The 25,636-nt window shown below is 44.8% G+C and overlaps 1 protein-coding gene across 1 annotated transcript in view; it reads left to right on the plus strand.

The window, feature by feature from the left end:
• Positions 1–1,051: 1,051 nt before the first annotated feature.
• Positions 1,052–25,636, plus strand: part of GRM1 (glutamate metabotropic receptor 1) — a 310,285-nt gene continuing 285,700 nt past the window's right edge. The window contains exon 1 of the mRNA XM_084827777.1: positions 1,052–1,826. Coding sequence (XP_084683903.1) covers positions 1,052–1,826 — 775 coding nt within the window. The remainder of the gene's footprint in view (positions 1,827–25,636) is intronic.

Raw genomic sequence — 25,636 nt, forward strand, 5'->3', positions numbered from 1 at the left:
TTTCCCGTCAGCAATTAACTCCAACCAGCGGCCGATCGCCTTTGAAATCGCATTAAACTACTTAAACTCTAGCCGCCTGGCTTGCCACCTCTTTCCTGCCCAAAGTCTGCATGAAAAGCAAGCAGTGCCAGAGAAGCACATCAGGACTTTGCCTGCGGTTGCCTTAGTAACTAAAATGTATTTCCCACGGCTTGCATAGTTGTGTCTCTTGTCGAACTACAGCTTTCCCTTTCAAACAGCAAAGATTAATCTAACCGGGAAAGGCTGTATCTTGTTTAGGTTAAACAAAAAACAGAAAACGTCTTGACCTTTAAATGACATTTTATTTTTTTCTGAGGATTTCGCCCTCTCTCTTTTTCAAGATGTTTGAAACCAGGATAGCTTTCTGATCTTTAACAGGAGAATGAAGTTGCTGTTTCTGTAATAATAATATCTGATTAAACAACCGTTGGCTGTTCTAAAACTTGTAACACCCCCCCCCCCCCGCCACCAGTGTCAGATTGCAGGTAACAACGACTTGTCATAGTACATAAATGATGGACTAAAGGATGCACATGCAGGTGGCTGGGTATGAATGAATTTATCTAGTCACACACACAGGTCAGCTTCTGAATGTATCAGTCATTTTACAAGATGTGCATTTATGTATCCAACGGATGCATTCACCATTTCATATTATAGATCTCTATGTGCAATGTGTCCATATCAGTGGAAGTATAGCAATGTCTTGCCACTCTCTCTCCACTATCTTTCCTTGAGATTTGCATTTGAGAGTGACCTGCCATCTGGAGCCAATTGATTTGGTGCCTACTAATATTCCAGACAGGTGGAGAGAGATGCTTATAAAGAATGCGACCTTTATGGAGCTCTGCTGTGACATACTTTTAGCTGACTGATGTGTTCTGTTCTTTCTTCCTATGTCAACAGGCTACAATTCACTCCTACGATGACTTCTGTTGCCCCTCCGGACTATTTGCTTTAAGACCACAGTGTAATGGGATTTGGAGGCACTTGAGAACTGAAGAACTGGAGAGAGCCTGCTGCCTTCTTCATGTCCTTAGCAATGTGCAGGCAGGAAGAGCCCATGAAACTGGTCACCTGGATCTGGATGGCTTCTTGCAATAAAATGATAGGGGTGCTGCTGGTCTTCTTCCCTGCTATCCTCCTGGAAATGGACTTCCTTCCCAAGAATGCTGGCAGGAAGGTGTTGATCTCAGGTGCTTCCTCCCAAAGATCAGTAGCCAGAATGGATGGTGATGTCATTATAGGGGCCCTCTTTTCAGTCCATCACCAGCCCCCAGCTGAGAAAGTACCGGAGAGGAAATGCGGGGAGATCAGAGAGCAATATGGTATCCAGAGAGTTGAGGCCATGTTTCACACTCTGGATAAAATTAACTCAGACCCAGTCCTGCTGCCCAACATCACTTTAGGCAGTGAAATCCGAGACTCCTGCTGGCATTCCTCTGTGGCCTTGGAGCAGAGTATTGAATTCATAAGGGACTCTTTGATCTCCATCCGAGATGAGAAAGATGCTCTCGGCCGCTGCCTACCTGACCCTTTATATCACCACCAGATCAGGGCCAAAAAACCAATTGCTGGTGTTATTGGCCCAGGTTCCAGTTCTGTGGCCATCCAAGTTCAAAATCTGCTTCAACTCTTTGATATTCCCCAGATTGCTTATTCTGCAACCAGTATTGACCTAAGTGACAAAACTTTGTACAAATACTTCTTGAGAGTGGTCCCATCTGACATTCTGCAAGCCAGAGCTATGCTTGACATAGTCAAACGTTACAACTGGACCTATGTATCTGCTGTCCATACTGAAGGTGGGTAATCAAAAAGCAGTTCATAATATTGATTGCTTCTGTAGGGATGTTCATGTACAAAGCATTTTGCAGTCTTGATCTAACTTTAACTCTAACAGATTGGTAATGTTAATCCCCATTTTGAGCAAATGGAGGCTAAGAAATAGTGATTAGATATCCGAGTCTATGACTATGTAGGAACTAAATGTACATCTCTAACTCTGTGCCATTTGACTATACTAGAGGTATATGACACTTATGGTCTCTGTTCCTCATTTTGCTTTGACCAATCTTTCTCTTATGACCACGGGCAGGATCCTACAAATCTTCCTAAGTTATCATGAACTGAGTTAAACAGATGTATACAATAGATTCGTTTTGTCTCTTTTCCCATGAATTTTAGCTGTTAGGCCATTAATTGTATAAACTTTTAACTTTAGAAGGAACAGAAGAGGCATTATTATTATTAGTAGTAGTAGTAATGCTTCCTTGGGGACATTGATCTCCATGTCAGGGGGACAAGCCACTGATGGTTTTCTTTTTATTTTTGTTTAGCCATTAACCTTTCTCATGGATAATAAAGTGAAACTATACTTCCCAAAGATTAAGCACAACAAGATGAGAGTACCTAGTACAAACTATTACCTAACGGTTCTTTTGAATCCATGTTGTTGAGATAGAAATATTATGTATATAAATAAGTTGAAGATCTAAGTTTATACTGAAAGCAGAAACACACACACACGTCTGACAAAACTGGTACTATTACATTTTGCTTAAACCAACCTTTTCTCCTCCTCTCCCTTATAGAGCCTGAATAATTCCAAATTCAAGCAGTCTTTCATTTCTAATTAAATTGGTAGCAGATGTGGAAATCTATGGGCAAAGTTAATAATGGCATAGACAAATCATTCTCACAGGAAAAAGTGCCAGTTCAGTAATGAAGTTTATAGATTTTCGATGAGGCAAGTCCTACAGTCTTGCCTTGGAGGGAGAAAAAAACAATTCTGCCTCTAATGTCAATTGCGTTTTTGCTCCAGTGAAGACCAAGGTTGCTGTTGCTTTTTTAAAAAAAGAAAAGAACATTGACCCCAGGAAATTCATACTGTGTGGAGAGTACTGGGCTGCAAAGATGAGTGCCAAAAATATTGCTCTTACATATTTCATAGACTTAAATGATATGAGGAAAGATCTCTGTTTTTGTACAAGTATAGAGCAGGACTAAAAGTCACAATAGGTTGGTGCTTTGTGAATTACCAGACAATCTTACTTTCTAGTGACTACAGTCAAGAAGTTTAATCCACTCTGGGGGGAAGGGGTTGTTTTAAACTGGAAGCATTATTTTTTAGTGGATCACAATGAACAAGATACAAAATAATTACAGTTGTCTATAAGGGAAAATGTCTTACTGTGATGTCCGTTTGGTCAAGATGATGATCACTGTCGCTTTACTTGTAAAATTTGAGATTGGTTTTGCAACACTTTACTTGGAATGTCCTTTTATACAAAGGTTTACAACGTCCTTTCATCATAACGAGCAGGGGTTTGCATGATCTTTTGGTATCCAAATTGCAGCTGGATGGAACAAATTACAAGTACAGGCTAGCTTCATGAAATAAGGAAGCCTTCAATTAGAGTCATGGGTGATTTGGTTTAGGGTGGTGTTAGCCATTTAAAGTGTGGGATAGTCTATTTTTGAAACATGCTAGAACAGGGAATAATTATTAGTGCAGTTCATTTTGTGACAAACTAGGGATGAAAAAAAAATAACAACAATCTGCTCCAATTGTTGCATACTCCTGACCTTGAATTACAAAACTGCTTGTAGATATAGACAGATCTTTTGCCAAGTGAAATAGTTATGACTATTCTTTATTTATGACATATGTTACTCCCTCTCAAAGGTGAATTGTGTAAACAAATCATACTGACACATGTGTTTTAAAATGAATGTATGCTTTATAGTCCAAGGATATGAGGCTTCCACTAGTCATTCCCTATCCTACTAGGAAATGTCTTCAGTTAACTGTCTTTTAAAGTGAAAATAGTCCTTAGTTAACAAGAAGTACTTTACAAGCACACATACAACATCCATTATGATCCTTTTGGGATTTCTTGCTCAATTCCACTTTACAACATGCTGGCTTCTCAGGTTGCACCCTCACAACATTTCACAGGTATAATTGCTGTGTGAATTTTTGTTCATACACAACATTTTTTTACAAATATAACATGTGCAGCCTGATGCATATTTACTTGGAAGTAAATCCACTGAGTTCAGTGAGACGTCTACGAACTGTGCCTAGGACTGCAAACTGAGCTAAACCCAATTAAGTTACAATTCTTGTGTATGTAAGCATTAGATTCTTTGGGATCTCCACTCTCCAAAAGATTATGACACCCCTTTCTGTAAAGTATATAGAACAAGATCCAAATAATTACTGTCCTGGAGGAGGAGGAGGAAAAATACCTCTGGAGCTAACTAGAATGGATTTGTCTGCCTTCAGCTTGAAATCACATGGATTCTCTTGTTTATACACTATACAAGCGTCAGTAAAAGATGACAATCATCTCCATTTCCCAGAAAGGAGATATTCTTACTTCCCCACACTTTTGCTCTGCAGGCAGCCCATTGGTCAGGGGACAAGGAAGGGGCATTAATATGCCACTCATGGCACATTCAGAAACAACGTTGGGTCAAGCCAGATGTTTATATATTTTTTATTTTTTTATTATTACATTTATATCCCACCTTTTTTCCTCTCACAAGGAACCCAAGGCAGCTCACGTAGTCCTCCTCCTCCTCTTCATATTATCCTCACAACAACCCTGTGAGGTAGGTTAGGCTGGGAGTCAGTGACTGGCCCAAAGTCACCCAGTGAGCTTCATGGCCGAGTGGGGACTAGAACCCGGATTTCCCAAGTCCCAGTCCAGCACTCTAAACACTACACCACACTGTCTCTCTGTCTCAAATGATTTATTACATTTCTATACTGCCCATTAGCCAAACCTCTCTGGGCGGTTTGCAAGACAAAGCTCAAAACCATAAAATACAATAACACAGTAAAATGTAATATAAAAATAAGTTTAAAATGGAGTAAAACCAAAGTAGTAACCAGCATGAAAGCCAGCAGCCATGCAACAATCTAAAAACGCACAAACACTTTTTTTTTTATACTGAAGGGCTGAAAAGCCTGAGAAATAAAAAGATCTTCACTTGGTGCCAAAAAGACCACAATGTAGGCACCAGGTGAGCCTCTCTTGGGAGCTCATTCCACAACCAGGGTGCCACCACTGAAAAGGCCCTCTCCTTAGTAGCTACCTGCTTCACCTCATATGGCGTGGCACCTGGTCTTTACCTGGCATGGAATAGATATGATGCAGAAGATCCATAATTGGCTCTCCTACAGGTTTTTTGGTAAAGTTAAAAGCAGCTGTGTCTGTGGGGGGGGGGTCAGAACCCCTTTCCTAATCTAAACCCTTACCACAAGCTTCTATTTGCCCTGTAGGGAAAAATATACAGGTACACTACAGATGTCTGTGTTTTCCTCCTATGGGCAAATAACAGCTTTGGGTGCCAATCTAGATTGGGAAAATGGCACGAAAGAAAGGGTCACTCAACCACATCTCTGTGGCTGCAGCCCCGATCTGATTTGGGGGCACCCCTGCAGCTACTTTTAAAATAGTGGGAGCTCACAGATCTCTTACATCTCTGTAAGTGTACCCTCAGTGTATAATTCTTTGGATAATACAGAGTGCATTATTATTTCAAGCTTTATCTCTTTTGGAAAAAAAAAAAGTTCAGTCTACATGCGGGGCTGTCTTTGAAAATGGTCTAGAAACTTCAGGTGGTCCAAAATAGGGTAATGAGATTGTTAAGGGGGAGTGGTTGATATGATCATATTTCACCAGTGCTCTGTGATCTGCATTGGCTGCCACTCTGTTTCTGGGCCTTATTTGAAGTGCTGGTATTAACTTTTAAAGCCTGAAACATCTTGGGGTCAAATTAACTGAAGGATTGTCTCCTCCCATATATACTGCCTGAACCCTAAGATCATCCTCAGAGGTCCTACTCCAGGTGTCCCCGATGAATGAGGTGGGGTGGGTAGCTACTAAGGAGAGGGCCTTTTCAGTGGTGGCACCCCAGTTATGGAATGCCCTCCCCAGAGAGGCTTGCCTAGAGAAGTCTTGGTGGCAATTTAAATCTCATGTATGAAAACATTCAGTAATTAGTCATCTCTAGAAAGACAGATAATTAGCCAAGGCACATATCCTTGAACTTGCTGGTGAGACTGGCAGCTAATTTTGTTTTTTAAAAACCTCCTTTTGAAATTGTCCCACCACAAAGAGATGGCACAATATGACCACTCCATAACATCCTAATTAGAGCCTAATCATTCAAGCCTTTCCAAGTGAGGAAAAAATGGCACTTGATTTTTAGCGCTTTACTGGGCCATCCCTGGTCTAGCAAAAGAAAAAGACAGGAACACAGGAAGCTGCCTTATCCTGAGTCAGACCATTGGTTCATCTAGCCCGGTACGGACGCTAACTGGCAGCGGCTCTCCAGGGTTTCAGGCAGGAGTTTTTCCAGCCCTACCTGGAGATGCCGGGGATTGAACCTGGGACTCTGCGTGCAAAGCAGGGCCTCGACCACTGAGTCACATAGTCTGATAGTGGGCTGACTTTGAACGCACCTCCCCACTGCACATATGTTTCTGCTGACAATCTAGCGCTATTGCCCAAACCTGTGTGACATCTTCATGAATCCTCCAAAACGTTGGTGGTTGTGTTCTTTGATGCCCTGGCTCTATCCAATCTCTTTTTTTAAAAAACTGTGATAACCTGCATTAGCCTTTTCCCCACTGAGGGCCGATTTTGATGTTTTTGTGCTATAGAGAAACAACGATGCAGAAATATATGTATTAAAATGTTATGGGTGATTTTTTTAAAATATTGGGAGGTTGGGATGCAGCATTTACATGGATATTGAAGGAAAGGTCCAACATGCTTCCCTACAAACCTCATATGGAATATGAAATGTTTATTCCAATGCATGCTTCTTTTAATAGTCAGAAGGCACCTGAAGGCTCAGCAGCTCTGGGTTTGGTCAGTGCCTAAATCAACGACCACCTGAGAACTCTATGGGAAACATCCAACAGGATTTCTCGTTCCTCCCCTCCCACCTGCACCCCTCCATGCCCCACAGATCTGCCCCTGAGGGCCCCCAAACTCTCTGTAGTGTATGTGGGAGCCATGCAGGGAGGTTCAGGGGAGGGGGAATCTTTTCCACCAGCTGTGTCCATTTGGACAGCCAACGGACTCAGTTGGATACAAACCAATGTATGCCACCTTGAATTCCATGATATAAAGAAAGGAGAAGAAATAAGTCAACACATTGGTGCAGGCTCGTGGCTCTGATGTCAGGGGGGCGGTAAATCTGGGTTTCTGTCAGAATCAGTCAGAACTCTAAAGGAGCTATCCAAGGTGTGGAGACACCAGCCTCCAATGAAACACATATGTTTCTCCATATATATACATATATATGGAAAATGTTATCTTGTAATTAGCTCTTAATTATGTCCACATATAGGATAATTCCATAGAAGAGGATACTGACCCTGCTTCCTAAAAAGAGGTATTTTGGGGAGACCACTGTCCAAAGTCACATCTTTTAATAAGAGTCTTGGAAAGCCCCATGCAAACTTTGGGGTGGGGGCAAATGATACATTCATTTTCCCAAGTCTGCCAACTACAGAAATATCTTGATCCATTTACTGGTATAAGCGTACATTTGTCATTTAAAGGGCAAAAGTGACCCAATTCGTAGTCATGAGGAATCTGTCACAAATACATATTCTATCCTTTTAACATTTTCCATCAAGACAAGTTCAACTTCATTTGGTAGTCATGTAAATTGCTCATAGAAAGTACCTTCATATTCATGAGACAAATATGTGTTATTATATTCCCTCCGCCCTGCAGCCCAGTGAGGAAAAAAAAAAAAATTCACTGAAAATGTCGTCTGCACCAAAAGAGACAATTCTGGTTATGAAGTCAAGAGAAATCACTGACAACTTATCTTGCCAGGTTATCACATGGCATTGTCCTGCAGCTGCACATCAGGTAGTGTATTATTATTCCCGAAGGAAGCAACACTCAAAAACAAATCTGTGCGTCTGCCTGCAAATGCCTGTCACCAGGCATCTGAGTGCCATGGCATTTTAATTTATAATTGTTGCCATATTTTAAAGGAAACATCCCGGTGTGCTTCCTCTAAACTCTCAGGCTGGATTCAGACAGCGCCTGGATTTTGTTCTCAAAAAAATGTGAAGATGCACATGGCAGTTAGCTTTCCGTAAATTGTGTCTGGCATTGTGGCCATCCAGGCCTCCCTTTACTGTTCTGGTGAAGGGGGAATTCACAATGCATTCGAGTTGGGGGGTACCTCTCCTGCTGCTGGCTGAAACCTGACACACTGCAGGGAGCTGGTGGATATTAGATATGCACAAATTTCTCAGTTTTGGTTTTTCATTTTCCCTGTCTTAAATTTATTTTGTCTTCTTTCCACTTCCTTTTTAAAGTCCACGTGAAAACTTGCACATGTTTTGTGTGTGCTTCTGTGGATGTGGGCATTTTTGTGTGCACCTCCCCTGATGTGTACGTTCATCGCAACATTCGGAGAAGTGCGAGTACGGAAGGATAATTGCGTTTCGCTTTGGGTCTTGGCTCAGGAAGTGGAAACTTGGTTTGCATCAAAATGCAAATCAAATGAATTTCTCCCCTACCTCTAGTGGATACCCTATTAAGGGGTTAGGTGACGAGAAGGCCTGGGCTGGTCATCTGCAGCAAGCAGAAAATAGAATTGCTGGCTAGATATAGGGAAGGTTGTGAGGTTTAGAGAAAAAACACAAAAGGGGGCAAAATGGCCAGATAATGCCAGGAGGCAAATACGCCAAGGAACTTAGTTCCAGTCTTTGGCTGAAAGGGGTTTGACAGAATCTGATTCTCCTTATGCAGAGCCCATGTACAGGTGGTCTACAGAGCCCTATTACAATGGGATATTGTCAGAAATGGATCATCCTTTCCCCTTCGCAATTAACACCACAAGGAGACAAAGCTTCAGGCTAATACTACTTTATTTTGCTAGAGACTAGCTTCTTTACAAATGCAGATTCTAGGAAACTCTCAGACTGCCTCAGGCTTCTGAGCAGAGGAGACAAACTGGAGGGTGGTGAAGCTGCTGCCAGTTTGGGCGTGAACTTCACTGCCAGACTGGCTTCGCAGTGAATGCCCCTCCCTTAAGGTGGCTCCCTCCTATGCTGGCTTCCAAGAGCGGCTATCCTGGCAGAGCATCTGAGCTCTGCCCCTAACTTTTCTTGCTTTGCTTTGTGACACACCCTAGAGTCTCTCAAGTCACACCCCTCTTCCTCCTTGGAACCTTGAGTTACGGTGGAGGGTGGGGGCAGGAACCCAGCCTGGGCCACCTGTTTGTCAAAGTCTTTAGAAGGATCTCTCCCAGGGGGTCCCTCCCTGGCCTGTGATCTAGCTGCTCCAACTCTGATTCTGAATCAGAGCTGTCAAGACATCTGAAGGTGCCTGGACTCATCCCCTGACAGTTATGAAGAAAGCCAGAGGTCACAAGGACCCAGGGATTTCCTGTTTTGTGTTGGAATTACTCCTAGAATAAATTAAGAGAGCAGTACATGCTATGGTCCATGGGGTCACGAAGAGTCGGACACGACTGAACGACTGAACAACAACAACATGTAAGGGCAGCCTGCCACAACCTGAGACTCTCCAGTTGTGTTGGGCTACAACTCCCATAATTCCCAGGCAACATGGCCATTGGCTGTGTTAGGGAATGTAAGTGGCTTAGACAGCACTGTAAATCAGGCTGACTATCAGTAACATTGAAATAACTGTGGGAAGAAGTCTGATGGAGATATTGTCCCCTAATATTTTATGAAAGAGCTAAAAACATAATCCTCAGTCTGGGTGGTTATAACAATCCATCACCATTGCCTTTGGTCAGTTGACTTATATGGAGAAAGTGGAAGGGTCTGTGGCTACAAGGGCAATTGAGGGGCTGCTGTATCTGCAGCCATAGCTATAGACTAGTTTTAGAGCCCCTTCTCTGAACAGCTGTTGCTTTCGCATCTTAGGTGGACTGAGATGAGCCACTACCTTTGACGGTCATTTCAGAATTACCAGAGAGGGTTGAACACCCTGACATGCATTTTAGAGCATTCAGACAAGCCCTCTCCATGCCCTAACAATCTCTTTGTGGATAATCACCACATTATCCATTTTGTTTTTAAATGGTTATCTTAAAGTGGTTATTTATCTTTATTTTGGACTCAGCAGGTGAATGTTTCTATAGCGTTAACTGTTGATGGTAACTCATGGAGACAACTGTCAGTGAGGCTTGGACTGAAAAACATGTTAAGCAATCAGGGTCTCAAAGTGTCAAGATGGATCCTCACACATGGGGCTCCCTTCTGATTTAAGATAGTTTTAACTCCTCTGGTCAATAGGCACAAATGGCTAAAATGACACCTTCAGATATCCTCAAACATGCAACAGGAGCTCTTTCTGTGACCCATGATACTTACTCCAGCTACTTTGCGTGGTGTATGAGTACCATATTAGTTTTCAGGACTGTGCCCATTAATATTGGAAAATAAATTGTGGTTTCATATTATTCACGCTTTCTTTTTGCCCATAAAACATATATTTACATGCAGAGATTGGTGTGTAAGCACAAAAGGTTCCAGTAATCAATCATTCTTCTAACTCTGAATGTGCCAGTTTGCATGTGACAGACTGTGGAATTGTTATGGGCCACGGTTTTGCTGTACAGAATATATACACATGCAGATTTAGTGCCAAAAAGTTTAAACTATTATCTTTACTTGTTGGTGGGTTTTAGAGCACCCCTTTATTTGCACTATTCTCTGTTTTCTCCCCAGTTTTTCCATGTAACACATTTTGCTTTTCAATGCAACACATTTTGCTTTTCAATGCATCTAATCCTCAGAAACAGTTCCAATGCAATGCCTGGCATCATTTTCAATTAAACGTTGACACTGCAAAATCTTTCTTCATTGCTGTGTGAATGTTCTTCATGGTCTGGCTGTCACTCTACATAGCAGTGCTTTGGAACAAAATAATATCTATGCATAAATTAATGCATTAGTGAAAAATATGGAATGTGGCTAAATGTATGCATGATCTCATCTCCAAAGGAAATATATCCTTCTGGCACTGCCGGGTGAGCTTGACATTTCTGGATGCTGAGAAATGTGTTTTTTAATGATATTGCCCTGCTTTGTGCAGTGGGGCAGAAATGATCTTTAAATCAGGCTTGCACAACTGTGACCGACCAAGCCAAACACAGCACACCAGCCATTTACTGTGGCCTGCCAGATGCTTGACAACCCCCGGTTCTAGCCAAGCGGTAAGAACAGGACATTTATTGAGCCCTGGTGGCTGCATTCAGCTTGGTGGGTCACATGTTGTGCAGGCTGCTTCTGAAGCATCATATGACATAAAAAGGGACCATGTCTTGCATTAAAAAGTGAAGAGCATTTCTAGTGGAATTGCATTTCAGTTCTAAGCACACGCTTATATGCGAACATGTCCTATTCACCCATCTGAGCAATTGAACAACTGTATGCCCTCCGTAAGCCTAGGGATGTTGGAGGAATTCGTCCTGGGATAGAACTTACTGAGCTTTCATCAGCTCGACCCCCTAGACTTCACGTCATTTCCCATGAGCTGGCCCAACTCAATCAGCATCAAGTTGGGCCAGTTCATAGATCTAACTTTAAAAAAAAATATTGCGTAAATAGAAATGTTTGCAAATTGCACCCACAATTTCCATAATTTCCACAAATTGCAGCTGTAATTTCTATTTAAGCATTCCCCCCCCCCCCAGTTTTCCGGAAAAACCCATGGCTTGGCTCGCAAATACAAGCTGGGTCAGGGGCATTGCGGAAATCCAGCAAGCCCCCAAAGGCCCAGATTTCTGGGTGACTGACATCCCTACTTAAGCCTACTGGGCAAGGATGGGACTGGTCCCAAGTCTCTCTACATTGGGGTGATATCAGAACCCCTATGCACCAACAGTGCAAGAGCCAAATGGTGGGCAGTGTGTGGGGCACAGAACTTAGGAATTCTGTAATTCTAATTCTGACTCAAAGTGTATGTAGGCATTTGCTTGCACAAACATACACCTAAATTGGGAAGGGGACAAGTTGCACATGCAAGCCCCTCCCCCAAATTTCCCCATGTCCCTGGCTGCAATTGAGATATTTGTGAGTTGAGTGCAAAGGCCTGAAGATGGCTTTTAAGCACATCTGCGCCCCGCTGAGCGTGCTAACAAATCAGGAACCTGCCTTATCAGGGTTTCCAATCACGGGAGCTTTGGAATCACATTCAGCCAAACGTGCTTACAAAGCCCTCTTCAGACAGCAGCTGGGAGCACAGAGACATCGGAGGGTGAGGCGTATGTGCGTGTCTATGTCCCCCTCCCCACTTTAGCCCTACATGAATGCCTGCATGGAACTTCTGGCTATAGTCAATCATGGCACACCACCAGGGCTATATATGCCTTAGCGAGGAAACGGTAATCCCATATTAGCCCAGCGAAGACAGAGAAAAATACATGCAAACTTTAAAATAATTGCAACGGGGGGGGGGGGGGATCAAATTAGCATTAGAAACGACATAGTAGAAGTTGCACTGTCCAGCTCAGTGCAAAATTGTCCCCCCCCCCATCTTTTCATATCCAGTTGTTGGACCGGCCTTATTACAGGACAGCTGGAGCGACCACTCCATTCACTGCCAAAGGCCCCATGTGCTTGCGGAGGCCTCTTCCCAGGCTCTGAGAATGGCTCTGAGCAGCCATACTCCAACCAAACAGGTAGTGACCTGTTTTCATTTCCTGTCGGATCAGAGCATAGCCATTCCTGTTCCCAGAGCCTTGGAAGAGGCTTCCGCAGCCAGCATGGGCTATTTGAAGGCCTCATTAAGCCCAATCATATGTCTGTCTCCTCTCCTATGACTTCCACTGTGTTCAATGGGTCTTACTCTGATATAAGTGTGCACAGGATTGCAGCCAGTTAGCTGAAGGGTGGTGGGCAGCATGGAGGAGCAGCCAAATCCTAGAGTGGGGTGGGGAGGGAGCGTGTGTGTGTGTATGCGAGAGAGAGCGAGGGAGACAGAGACAGAGAGACAGAGTTGTGGAGGGAGTAGTTGGGGGCAGAGGGAGTATGTGTGTGTTTGGGAGACAGAGAGAGAGGGGAGTTGCAGAGGGAGTGGTTGGGGGCAGAGGGTGTGTGCGTGTGCGTGTGTGTGTGAGAGAGAGAGGAATTGCAGAGGGAGTGGTTGGGGCAGAGGGAGTGTGTGTGTGTGTGTGTTTGGGAGACAGAGAGAGAGGGGAGTTGCAGAGGGAGTGGTAGGGGGCAAAGGGGTGTGTGTGTGTGTGAGAGAGAGGGGGGGGAGTTGCAGAGGGAGTGGTAGGGGGCAAAGGGGTGTGTGTGTGTGAGAGAGAGAGAGAGAGAGAGAGAGAGAGAGGAGTTGCAGAGGGAGTGGTTGGGGGCAGAGGGAGTGTGTGTGTCAGGGCTGGAGGTGGAGGAACTGGGGGGCAGGGTTAGGGTATCCCCCAATGTTAAGACAGTTGTTCTACTTCAAATAAAGCATCATTGGCTGCTGCACATACAGCAGCTTTGTGGTTGCAATATATGGAGATGGTAGAACCAATGTGGAGAAGAAAGGACTGATAAGTGGTAGTTATATCTTTAGCGCTTATGTGAGATGCTTCTCCCCACTTTTTGTTTTTAACTGTAGCTGGCTGAAACAATTACAGGAAGTCAGTATACCTTTATCTCTAGAACATTAAAAAATTAGAATTCAGCAATCCATTTTTTTTCAAAACATGATCATGAAATGTCCGTTATTAGAAGGTCTGGCAGATTTTGGGCAGGTCTCTCACTGGACTCAATCATGGAGCAGGAACGTATGCAAAAGCTGAAGACTGCTGGTGCACCAACAATAGGCAGAGGAATGTCTGAAGTTCAACGCTTGCTTTGGATATTATCTCATCCAGCTTGTTGTTTGGAGGTCAGTTTACTGATGGAAAAGCTGACGGAAGTATCACATATAACAAATGACCAACATAAGGAAAGCAGAGGTTCCAGGTAGGAAAGAGACTGAGAATGCCCAGATAATACTTGAATATTTAACAGAATCATCACCCTTTGAAGGTGATCATCAGGTACAAAGTATCTGAAGAATGGTTGCATCAGCAGGCATCAATGCTGACATAGCTAAGGAACTCGGCCAACAGATAATTAAAAAAAAAATGATTGTAAAGGTTGCCAAAGATATTCCTCTTAAACAAAAGGACAAAATTGTACCACTATGTACAAAGCAAACATCTAGAGGGGTGATCAAACAATTGGACTCTGTTCCAGAGATTCTTCTTCACTGCCAAATCCAGAAGCATTTCTGAAGAAGATTGCTTCAGACACAAATTGTGCTCATACATGGCATCCTTCCTTGTTTGTCCCAGCACATCCTTTTCTGAAGACCAAAGAACCTGAACATCTTCATGCTGTTAGAAGAATATGTCAGACAGACAATACTATAGTATGTAGGCCAGCAAGTGGAGTGATGTTCGTGCTGGATTGTGGAGCGTTCCTACATAGAATCCGATGAACTGTGTATGCATCATTTTCAGCCATCATGGAACTCTATGTGCACAAATATCACCCAGGAGCTACAATAGGATTTGATGGATAATACAAATGGAATCAAGGTTATGGCACATACCAGCAAATCTAGAAGAGTTGGTCGAGAAATAATCTTCACTAACAAAATGAAGCTGAAGCTCAACGAACAAGAATGCTTTTTAAGCAAATCAAACAAACAACCATTCATTGGTGCTCTTACAATGCATCTGAAGGACAAGGGATTTACAGCTAGTGGGGATTATGAGTATTTGATTATTCCAACAGCTGTCAATCTAGCCCAGTCCAATTACGCTAGCTTTGTAGGAGATGACACCAAACTGTTCATCCTGCTTTTTTTTTCATGCCACGCTGCCACCACATCAAGCCAGACATATTTGCATTTCCAGAGCCAAACAAAGGAGGGGTACCATAGGCTTGGAACATTAAAAGTGTTCAGCAACAGCTTGGTTAAGAAATAACCAAACCATTACTATTTGCACGTGCCATCCTTGGTTGTGATGCAAAGTCCAGGGCTTTTAATGGATTTGGGGAAGGACCTAGTGTACACATACTGATGGTCAGTAGTGATTTCAAAAAGAAGCACCGCTGCTGCTTCTCCAAGATTTTCCTCAGGCTACCATTGCTGCAGCTGGTGGGAGAGCTCTAGGAATCCTGCACTGTGCTCCACCTGAAATAACAATGGCTGAATATCACCAAGTATTTTCTGAGAATGGGGCTAGTTCTTCATCACTTGTTTGGCCTGACCAAGTGCTTCCAATGTCTGCTGCTATGAAATACCACAGCTTGAGGGTGTGTTACTAGGTAGAGGTGTGGACTGGGAAGAACATTTCAAGCATGAATGTACTGTGAGTGAGGATGGAAGGACATGATGGAAGGACATGATGGTATGGATGGAAGGACATGATGGAAGGACATGATGGAAGGACATGATGGCCTGCAGATGTTAACAGTCAGTGGTATTCAAACAGCCTCTGGCTTTAAACACTTGACATACAATTGAGGAGCTGGTGGAAGATCTGTCATGGTTGGGAACCAATCATGTCCTTCCATCATGTCTTTCCATCCATACCATCATGTCCTTCCATCATGTCCTTCCACCCATACCATCATGTCCTTCCATCATGTCCTTCCATCCATACCAACATACCATCATGTCCTTCAATCCTCACTCACAGTACATTCATGCTTGAAATGTTCTTCCCAGTCCACACCTCTACCTGGTCTCTACCTGGACCATCATGTCCTTCCACCCATACCATCATTATTGGATGGAAGGACATGATGGTATGGGTGGAAGGACATGATGGAAGGACATGATGGTATGGATGGAAAGACATGATGGAAGGACATGATTGGTTCCCAACCATGACAGATCTTCCACCAGCTCCTCAATTGTATGTCAAGTGTTTAAAGCCAGAGGCTGTTTGAATACCACTGACTGTTAACATCTGCAGGCATTAATACTGATAGAGCAAAGGAAATGTACACGAGTAGCTTTAGACGTATTAGTTTTTTGTTTTGTTTTTCATAATGGTTGTGGTGATAATAGAGGCACAAATGACCCTATTAAATGTTTCAGTGTTTGAAACCCTAATTTACCCCCAAAGGGGCGGGTCATTTGACCCCATAGAAATGGAGATACCACAGTGTCTAGGGACTATTACCTTTCCGCCATGTCCAGTAACAACTGGAGTTGACTAAACCCCATGTCACATCAAGCCGGACGGCACAACTTTTAGTACATTGTTTCTTATGCGAGTCTGATCATTCTCTGAAAAAACTGAACTCTGTTGCAATTATTTTTAAGTTTAACCTTATCTTTACTGGGCATGCTGTCCTCGTGTCCATAGAACTGCACCATTAAGAGCTTGGTGAAAGGCATTTTTTCCCCCACAACCAGCAAAGGGAAAAGGGCATATTGCTAACACTTTTCTTCTCAGTGTGCTTATAGGTTCCTCCATCAGGACTCCAAGCACAAACAGCCCCCCACCCGCCGGGAATCCTAGCTTCAGTGCTGCAATGGGGACTGCAGTGACATAGGTAAGTCAGGGAGGGTGAGCTATGCCTAAACATGGGATTCCTGAACACCCTCCTTCCCTCAACATGAGCACCCCAAGGAGTGGAGTGTGGCTCCAATTTCGGCGGGGCTGTGAATCCATTCCAGGTTCAGTCAGAACCAGCCAGAACTCTAAAGTAGCTAGCAATACAAGGTGCTGAACCCATTTTGGGGGGAAGGGTTCAGCACCTTGGATAGCTCCTTTGGAGTTCTGGCTGGTGCAGACTGAAACCCAGAATGGATTCACAACTGTACTGAAATCGGGGCCACCAGGCTCTGCTGATCCCAAGCTGTGCAGAAAGGAAGAACACCACAGCTACAAACTGAGTCCCCACCCCAGTGGAGCTGGCTTTGGGGTCAGGGCTCACACTTGCACGTGCACATACGCACTCTTGCACATGTACACATACACACACATCCCAGCAATCCTGATACAGATGGCTGTTTCCTCCCTGCTAGTAGGAGCAGGGAAACAGCGATCTGTATGAGCAGCTCTAGGGGGGATAAGGGAGAGTACAGGTGGTGGGGAAGTTGACAGTGGTGGCGGCTGCAGTAAAGGCCTTGGTGGCCACATGTGGCTCTGGGGTCAGAAGTTGTGCACCCCCTGTTCAAGGTGGCTGCGCTTCCTGCGTGTCAGGCACACAGGGTGTGTGGTTGTCAAGCCCCTGCTGGAGGATCCTCCCCTGAGGAGGAGTTAGAGCTCCCACAGACAGATAATGCCAAGGAGGCACCCACGTTAGGAGATCCAAGGGAGCCTGGACCCTCAAGGGAGACCACCGCTAGTCCATCCCTGCAGGAGGAAGGGAATTCCACCTCTGAGGCAGAGGTTGAGCAACCACCTAGCCCCTGAAAGTATTGCCTTCTCAAGAGGCAGACCAATAGGGCTCCTCTGAGAAGGAGTGCTCAATTACAAAGGAGGACTCCTTGGGAGCAAGGCCCTCCTCCTGAGTAGGACATTTGCCAGAGGGCCTATAACACACTGCAGCTGAGCCCTGGAAGGGGCTCAGGAAGCTCTGGTTATATAAACCTTCAGTTTTAGCCTAGCCAGAGCTAGAACAACATCTTTATCAGCTCCAGTGCTGTGTATGTTGCTTTCCGGACCTGGCCTTGTGATTGACCTATGCTACTGGCCCTTGTACTCCTGTTTGGCTCTGCTTCTGGACTGTGTATGGTAACTTAATGCTTAACTGTGCTTTGACCTCTGCTTGTATCTGGACCACTCTTGCCTTTGCTTGATCCCATATGGGACTGGAACTCTTGTGCATGACTATTTGCCTCCTTTATTACCTTGCGTCTTGGATTGCCCCATATTTTGCTCTAATGCTGAGTCTAACTCAGCCATAGCAGGACAGTGGGGGTGGTGCAAGAGAAGGACTGTGTCAGGGGATTGCCCCAGGAGGCGAGGCTGTCTTCTGTGTCTCCTCATTTGACTCAGTGGTTAGGGGGTTGTTCTGTATTGAGGGAGGTTTGTGGTTTTGTCCTTTTGTACTTAATGTCATAGTTTTTAGCAGAACACCCAGAAAGACCTGGCAGAGGTCACTTCAGTATCCCCACGTGGTGCAGCTCCAACCTCTAACTGCTGTTTCCCATGGGGCTGCCAGGCAGCTCCTGTGTGCTGGCCCCTGTGAGCTTCCTGCTCTTTCTTGGGCATGTAGCTATCTCCCTTGCAAAAGGTTTGCTCTTCACACTTGCACTGGGTGCTCTAATGAGCAGATGTGGGGAGCAACTCCTCCCAAGGTAGGTTTTTTGAAGCTGCCTGGGAGACCACAGGTTCTCCATACATGCCTCCTCCTTGCTGTGCTACAGAGATTCCTGGGTCTTCTGCCTGGCCTGACTGTGTCTTCAGGGACTGATTTCAGGGCATGCTGGTGTTTGTGGCAACAGAGCCAGCGGCTTCCTCCTACCCACTGTGCCATGAAGGCCCGCATGGCTGTCAGTTTTTCCCAATTGCCTACTTTAGATTTTTGAGTGTAGGAAGGATGTGTGCAGGCCATGCATAGGACGGCCTCATTCTGATATAGGTGCCATCACAACATAGTGATTAGTCCCTTCTGTCCATGGCTTATTTGGGGCACTACTGGCTTGTGGTTTGTGAGTGCCAGGGGAGTTTCCAGGAGTGCTGAGGGAGTGGCTCTCAGTATTGCTCTTGTTTCAGCAGCTACGGTTGCACATCCGATATCGCATCTGGTTGAGCACAGGATTGTGCTACACTATCATCAGACCTGGCATAGCAGCAACTGAAGCATAGGATTTCCCTGTCCTACTGCTGCTTGACATCGTTGTTTGGCACCTGATGTTTGCTAGGCATTTTCAAGGGGATGTGGCCGCTCCCCATACAATATAAAACAGGGATGGGGAACTTCCAGCCTTATCAGGACCATGGGGTTCCCCCGCCCAGCAACTTCTTCCTCTGGCCCCAACCCCTCTGCTACAGAGGAAAAAGGACTCCTCTCTGATCAGCACCTGATGGAAACCAAGTGCTTAGCACTGAAAAAGGCTCTTTTTCTCAGGGCTTAGCAAGGGAAAGCACTTCTCTCCAACAATCAGCTGCTGATTGGAGAGAAGAGCTTTTCCCTGTGGGGCAGAGGGGCCATGGCCAGGGCTGGAAGCTTCTGAGCAAGTCAATCTGAGCAGTCGTGCAGAGGCTTGCCCTGTTTACTTGTGAGTAGACATGCAGAGGCTTGATATTTGGGATGCTGCTGAGTGATATTCAGTCCTACCCACTTTTGAGTAGCTATGCAGAGGCCTTTCCTACTTATTTGTGAGTAGACATGCTGCTCATGCTTACTTCTGAGTACACATGGTAACGATACAATGTACATAAGGGAGACAAAAGGGGAGAGGGCAGAGTTCAGATCAGAAGTTGGTCCTGAGGGAAGAGGCTTACCAGCTTTCCGCAACCTGGTGCCCTCCAGATGTTTTGGACTACAGCTCCCAGCATTCTTGGTTATTGGTTATGCTGGCTGAGACTGATGGGAGTTGAGGTCCAAAACATCTGGAGGGCACCAGGTTGGGAAAGGCTGGAGTAGATTATGAGGATGTTCAAGCACGGAAAGCTGTACAGAAATGGGAAGGAGAGGAACACGGAGTGGAGAGTGGATGAGCTTGTGCAGGAAGTGGGAATAGGAAAGCGTTTCATTCAAGTTGAAATTTACTTCCAAGTAACTTATGTTTAGTTTGACTGCCCTCCGCTTAGACATCATTACTCTGTCCTAATTTCTCCAAAATGGGTCAGCTGTGCCACTGGTGCTTGGCTCTACCCATTACACTTAAGAAGGCAGGTTGTAATATTTTTGATTAAATTGTGAAATCAGCTGGGTGATCGGCTTTTTGGGTGGAGGGGTGGTGGCAGACATTGAAAGCAAGAGCGAAAGTTTGCAAAGCAAGGAGGTTCCCCACCACTCTTGAATGAACAATTGAAGTTACACCCAGGTTCTTTGGTATGCAGATGAAACAAAGACTCCGAATAGAGCAGCATCAGACTTTGCACAATGTCAGTTACAGATGTAGCACGTAACATCCCAACAAGAAATGGAACTTGGGAGGCCTTTGTCATGCTTGGAAAGTGCATTCACAATTTTGCAGTACCATCTTCAGCATTGTTACTCAGAAATAAGTTCCTCTGAATTCAATGGGACTTGCTCTCTAGTGAATGTGGTTAAGGCTACAACTTTGCAGTGCAATCCTCTCCATGCTTACTCAGAGGTAAGTGCCTCCTGGTTCAACCTTACTCCCAGCTATTTCTGCTTTGGATTGTAGCCTAAGGAGCTGGCTGGGGCATGCTGGGAGTTGTAGGACCTTTTTCTGTCTAAATATGCTTTGGATTGCAGGCTATGTCAGTGGAATTTGTTGCTAACCAACGGCTGTAGGACTGATTAGGTGAAATGAGCTAGAGCACCGTGTGAGTTCTCAAGGCAGCTGGTGTTCACCACTTAGAAGCCAGTGTCGCAGATGGCATTAATTAAAACCACTGCTGGGAATCTCCAGAAAAAGTCATACGACTGACTGGGCATGGTGACTGAAATGCAGCAGTACTGCCTCACCTCTGCAGGTGATCTCTCCCAAGCAGGATTGGTATGCATTCTGTACACCCTCCTATGGATATTTGGTAGCTCTTAACATACACATTCAACTACAAATCTAATTCAAATTCACCTTCATCTGAATGCTCTGATACCATTTCTACAACAGGGGCAGTTTAATTTCTATACACTGGTTCTGGGTTGTTCCACAAAGCTTTATTTATTTATTTTTGTGGAGCTACTGCTGTTCCCTTTTCCTTTGCTCTAGCCTGAGGAGGTGAGAGCCAAGATGGCGGCATGACTGGTAGCTCCAGCCTGAGAAGAGAAATGGCCACTATCCAACCTTTCTATGTACAGATATTTCTATCTATAGATATCCAACCTTCCTGTGTACAGAGCTAAGGGTATGGATGGCATAAGGTGGTCAGATGCAAAAGAGAACAGAACCCTGCACCTTTAATAATGTCATGCAAGCGACACCTGCTGAAATTCCCCCTTCTGCACTTTTAATAATTGTGTAGGAGCTCTGTCTTCCTTTGCATCTGGCTACTTTAGTATGGAGACTGGGTCTTAAAAAGAATACTTTGTGTGTGTGTGTGTGTGTCACACACACACACACACACACACACACAATGCTGGTTCCAGGTTTTTGAGTTCCTTTGGGCAAGATGCTCTCAATGGACCCTGCCCCCCCCTTTGATGAGTCTACTTTCTCACCACAGTTGCCATTTCTCCTCATCCTCTTGCTCGTCATTACTACCACTTGCTTTCTTGACAGACAGACAGCCAGTAGGTGGTGGCATCTGCTGCTCCTCTTTCTCACCACCACTGTTGTCTTGGCGAGAGGCAGGTGAACAGGCAGGTCATCGTGATGAAGAGGAGGAGCAACTCCAGGGGGTTCTTCTCAGTGGGCTTTTACAGGGCTGTGGGCCTTTGGCAAGTGCCCAACCATGCCCAGCCTTCTTCCTAGCCTTACCTTGCCCCAATTTATTCCCCAGAAATACAGAACTAGTGAAACTCCTTCAGAATTATCTACCTTGTCTTTTCAACTATCCTAGGAGAAACGGATGGAATATACAGTAGCTAGTCAAATGTGTACTAATATTCAACACTAGTCAAGACTAGGGCTGTATCAAAGAACACATAGGCCCAATCCTGAATCATATTCTGGGGCTGAGCACATACAGTGCCCCCCAAATGCCACTTCCACACAAGAACTAAGAGTACAAAGCACTCATACAGAAATAGATATCGAAAACAGAAGCAGAGGTTCCCCTTATATGTGTAACGGCAGTCACATTTTGCCCATGGACAAAGGGCCAAACTAGACAGAATGTTAAGTGTGTCTTTGCATTTAACATGCAGGCTTAAAGAGTAAATATTATCAGCCCGGGGGGGGGGGGCAGCTGTAATATTCATGAATTAAAACCAGTAGTATGAAATCCAAGGTGATTGAGGCCCAGTATGTCAGGGTGGAAACTGAGCCGATAGAACCCCAGAGCAGTTCTGATTCTCAGGAGGATCAGCAATCCGTGGGAGAGGAGCCAGCTCATCCTTCACAGGCACAGCAGCTGGCAGAGATTCCTCCTGCTGGCATTCCTGAGATAGTGACCCTGGCAGTGAGAAAGTGTGGGAGGGGGGCTTGCTAGACGCTCGACGCAGATGCAGGGAGCGACGAGCGATGGAGGGCGTGGAAAGGAGGCGTAGCGCCCATTTTGCACGCAAGCAACGGCTGCCTCCCATGGACCCAAGGGGAAGTGCGAGGACCTCTCCCTAGCCCATAAGTTCAGGATCTTCAAGTGATTCTCCTTCAAATGGGGACCAACTGCCTACCCGGAGCATAGGCTACTCTGCTGTTCATTTCTTAGTCGCTGGTGATTAGCATCTGAAAGAGTCATTAAGTTGTAAAAGTATTAAAGCCTTAAAAAGAATCCTTTCATCTGTGTCTTGAGTTGGCTATTGGAGTCTACTGAAAGAGGCTGCTAGGGCACTCCTGACTAGGGATGCACGAAAGTCACTTACCTGGTCTCGCAGTTTGCTTCGCGGTGGGGGGGAGGCGCTTCGCTGCTCCCCCCGAAGTTCAGGCTGGGGGGGGAGGCTTCCCTCCTCGCCCAGCCGAAATTCAGGCCAGGGGGGGGAGGCTTCCCGCCTCGCCTGGCCGAAATTCAGGCCGGGGAGAAGCGCCCCGTCTCCCCGGCCGCGAACTTCAAAAGAAAAAAAAAAGCCCCTGTGATAGGCTACGTGATGATTAACGTAGCCTATCACGGCTGACTTTGCAAATCTAGCCGTGATAGGCTACGTAATTATTAACGTAGCCTATCACGGCTGACTTTGCAAATCTAGCCGTGATAGGCTACGTTAATCATTACGTAGCCTATCACAGGGGCGTTTTTTTTTTACTTGTAATGGCAGCGGCGGCAGCCGGTCAAAAGACCGGCTGCCGCCCCTGCCCCTGACGAAGACCCACCGAACTGCTGCCGGGAGGGACATCCGTGAAAGGTAAGTCCCATCCCGGGGGGGGGGATTTCTCCCCGAACAACCTTCGGAGGACCGAATGCGTTGGCACTCGGCCCCCCGAAGTTTCGGGGAGAAATTCTCCCCCATCCCTACCCTGACACAGTACAAGAGTACTTGGCATAATAATTAATCTCGTTTCAGTGAGGGCTTTATGGAAGAACACATTTTTCCTAAGGCTGCAGTCTTATTCCCTGGGAGTCCTACTGAAGTCCTACTGAACTCAAAGGGATTTGATTCTGAGTAGACATGCACTATAAATGTTATTTTAGCAGAAATGAAAATTCAGGTATAAATGCATACTTGCAGTTTCTTATACCAACAACTAAAGCAGAATGTAAATGTAAGAAGAAATTATGTTGATTTTTAGATGTGATTGCAATCACTAACAACTGGGGCTGGGGTGGGGGTGAGAAGTCTTGTATGTAGTTTAGATCTAAAAAAGAAACAAGTCCTGATTCTGGAAATTATTCCAGATGAGTTAATCCCTACTTTCTATTTTCTGCTGTTGCACCTGCTTAAAATGAAATCCCATATCTAAAAATTGTAGAGCTACTTAAAGTTGTAGAAGATCTCTACAAATTTGAAATGTTCATACGCTACAACTTTAATAACACCTCTATCAGCCATTTAAAGAACCTTTTGTATGGCCAAATTGGTTACAACAGATTTTTAGTGGCAGCATTGCAGGGCCAACCCAAGTCATTTTGCTGCCTGAGACGGAACAGCAAATGTCCCACTTCCCAGCCAAGTTGCATAATACTTACGTCCTGTCAGGGTATTTTGGCACTTGAGGTAGAACATCCCACTAGCACCTTTCCCCATCCCTGGCAGTAAAAATTTAATAAATAACTTATAACTAACCATTTGCTGCCCTTGCATGACATCCAAAATCAGCTGCCTGATGCAGCTGCCACATTCTGCCTAATGGCAGGGCTCTGCAGCTTTGGTCAGGATTGAATGGACCACATATTGGAGTCTCAAGGCCTGCATACTGTATTTTGCCCATCCTCACCGGACACAGTAAGCATCACATATATACTATTAAAGAAAGAAATCTTTTTCTGATGGTTCCAAAGCAAACAATCCAGGATACATGTGAAAAAGAATCACAAAACATGCCTTTGATGTTTTATTCCTTATTTTTTGGTTGGCTGTAAAATGTATTCTGAGCATGAACTACACCCCATCTAATCATACTAGACACCAACCCACTCTACAACATTTGCAACATCTTGTGGCATGTGGGACGGCTTTTAGTGAAGTGAGAAGTCCTGGGTCTCACAGTCTGTCTGTTCAGCTGTGACATGTCCCTGTTTTAATGACATATCTCAAAGAGAGAAAGAAAGGAGATTCCATTCATTTCTCTGCAAGGCATTTCAACATGCCATGGAGTACTGCAATTCTGTGCATGACAAACCTACAAATGAAACCCTTTCATCTATGTTTTCCTGGCTGTGTTTCAGAGGCATTGAACAACACAGGGGAGAATGTCTGTAGCACGATAACAGTTCACATTACTGAATAAGAGGTTCTGAATTCTTTGGCTGTCAGCTCCAGTGAAATCAATGCAATAAGTATTTTCAGATTTGACCCTAAAGGCAGGTGCACTGCAATCCTTTAATCCAGGAGAAGACTTATTAATGTCTGTAGGTCTACTCAAGTATTTCCAACTGCAGGTAAGCTTACTAGAGAACTGCCATGTAAGAAATCTTGACAGCTTTTTCCCGGGAATAAATGTACACCTGTCACTTCTAAGATATACAGCTGTATAGAAAATGAGCTTAACCTGCTTAGCTTGCTTTTAATTCAGTGAAAAAAGTCCCATTGGTTTTAGCTGACACTGAATCAGGTCCACGATGGATGTCATGAATTAACCAGTGACAGCATTCCTTTGGGGAGCATTCATTACAAGTTCATATGCTGCTGCTAAGTGCAGGTGTTAACATCTATATTGATCTTGCAGTCAGATAAAACCACATACAGGGAACTGCTAGCCTCTCCCCCTGCTGTATTTATTATATGGGAGCATCTGGGCCAAGGTGAATCATTCATCCCAAGTGTATTTCCAGAGTAATCTGGTTTTCCCAAATGCTCGCTATTCAATGTTCAGTAGATTTTATAGGTTAAGAAAATGTATCCTAAGCAGGTGCAAAGCCAGCCATTTTGTGGTGAGGAGGCCTGGGCTGAGAGTGCGCCAGGTAGGTGTGTTTCAGCTGGGGCGGCGGGGTGGGGAATCACTTTAGAACACCTAGAACTACATAAAGGTAACTAGATTTTAACTTATTATGATAGCATACATTTGAGTTGTACGATGTCTACAAATAAATGCTTAAGGTTGTATCCAACTGTGTCTGTTTGCCAGTAGAAAGGACGCCGCTGGTGGAGAAGGTTCCCCTCCTGCAGCCCTACCCATGTTCTCCAGAGGGCTGGGGCACCCTCCAGATCAGATTTGGGGGCATGGGGTGCAGGGGGGAGGAGACG

This window comes from Heloderma suspectum, chromosome 1, assembly GCF_057233095.1.
Source record: "Heloderma suspectum isolate Gila_16-S chromosome 1, 16-S_ref, whole genome shotgun sequence".
Lineage (NCBI taxonomy): Eukaryota > Metazoa > Chordata > Lepidosauria > Squamata > Helodermatidae > Heloderma > Heloderma suspectum.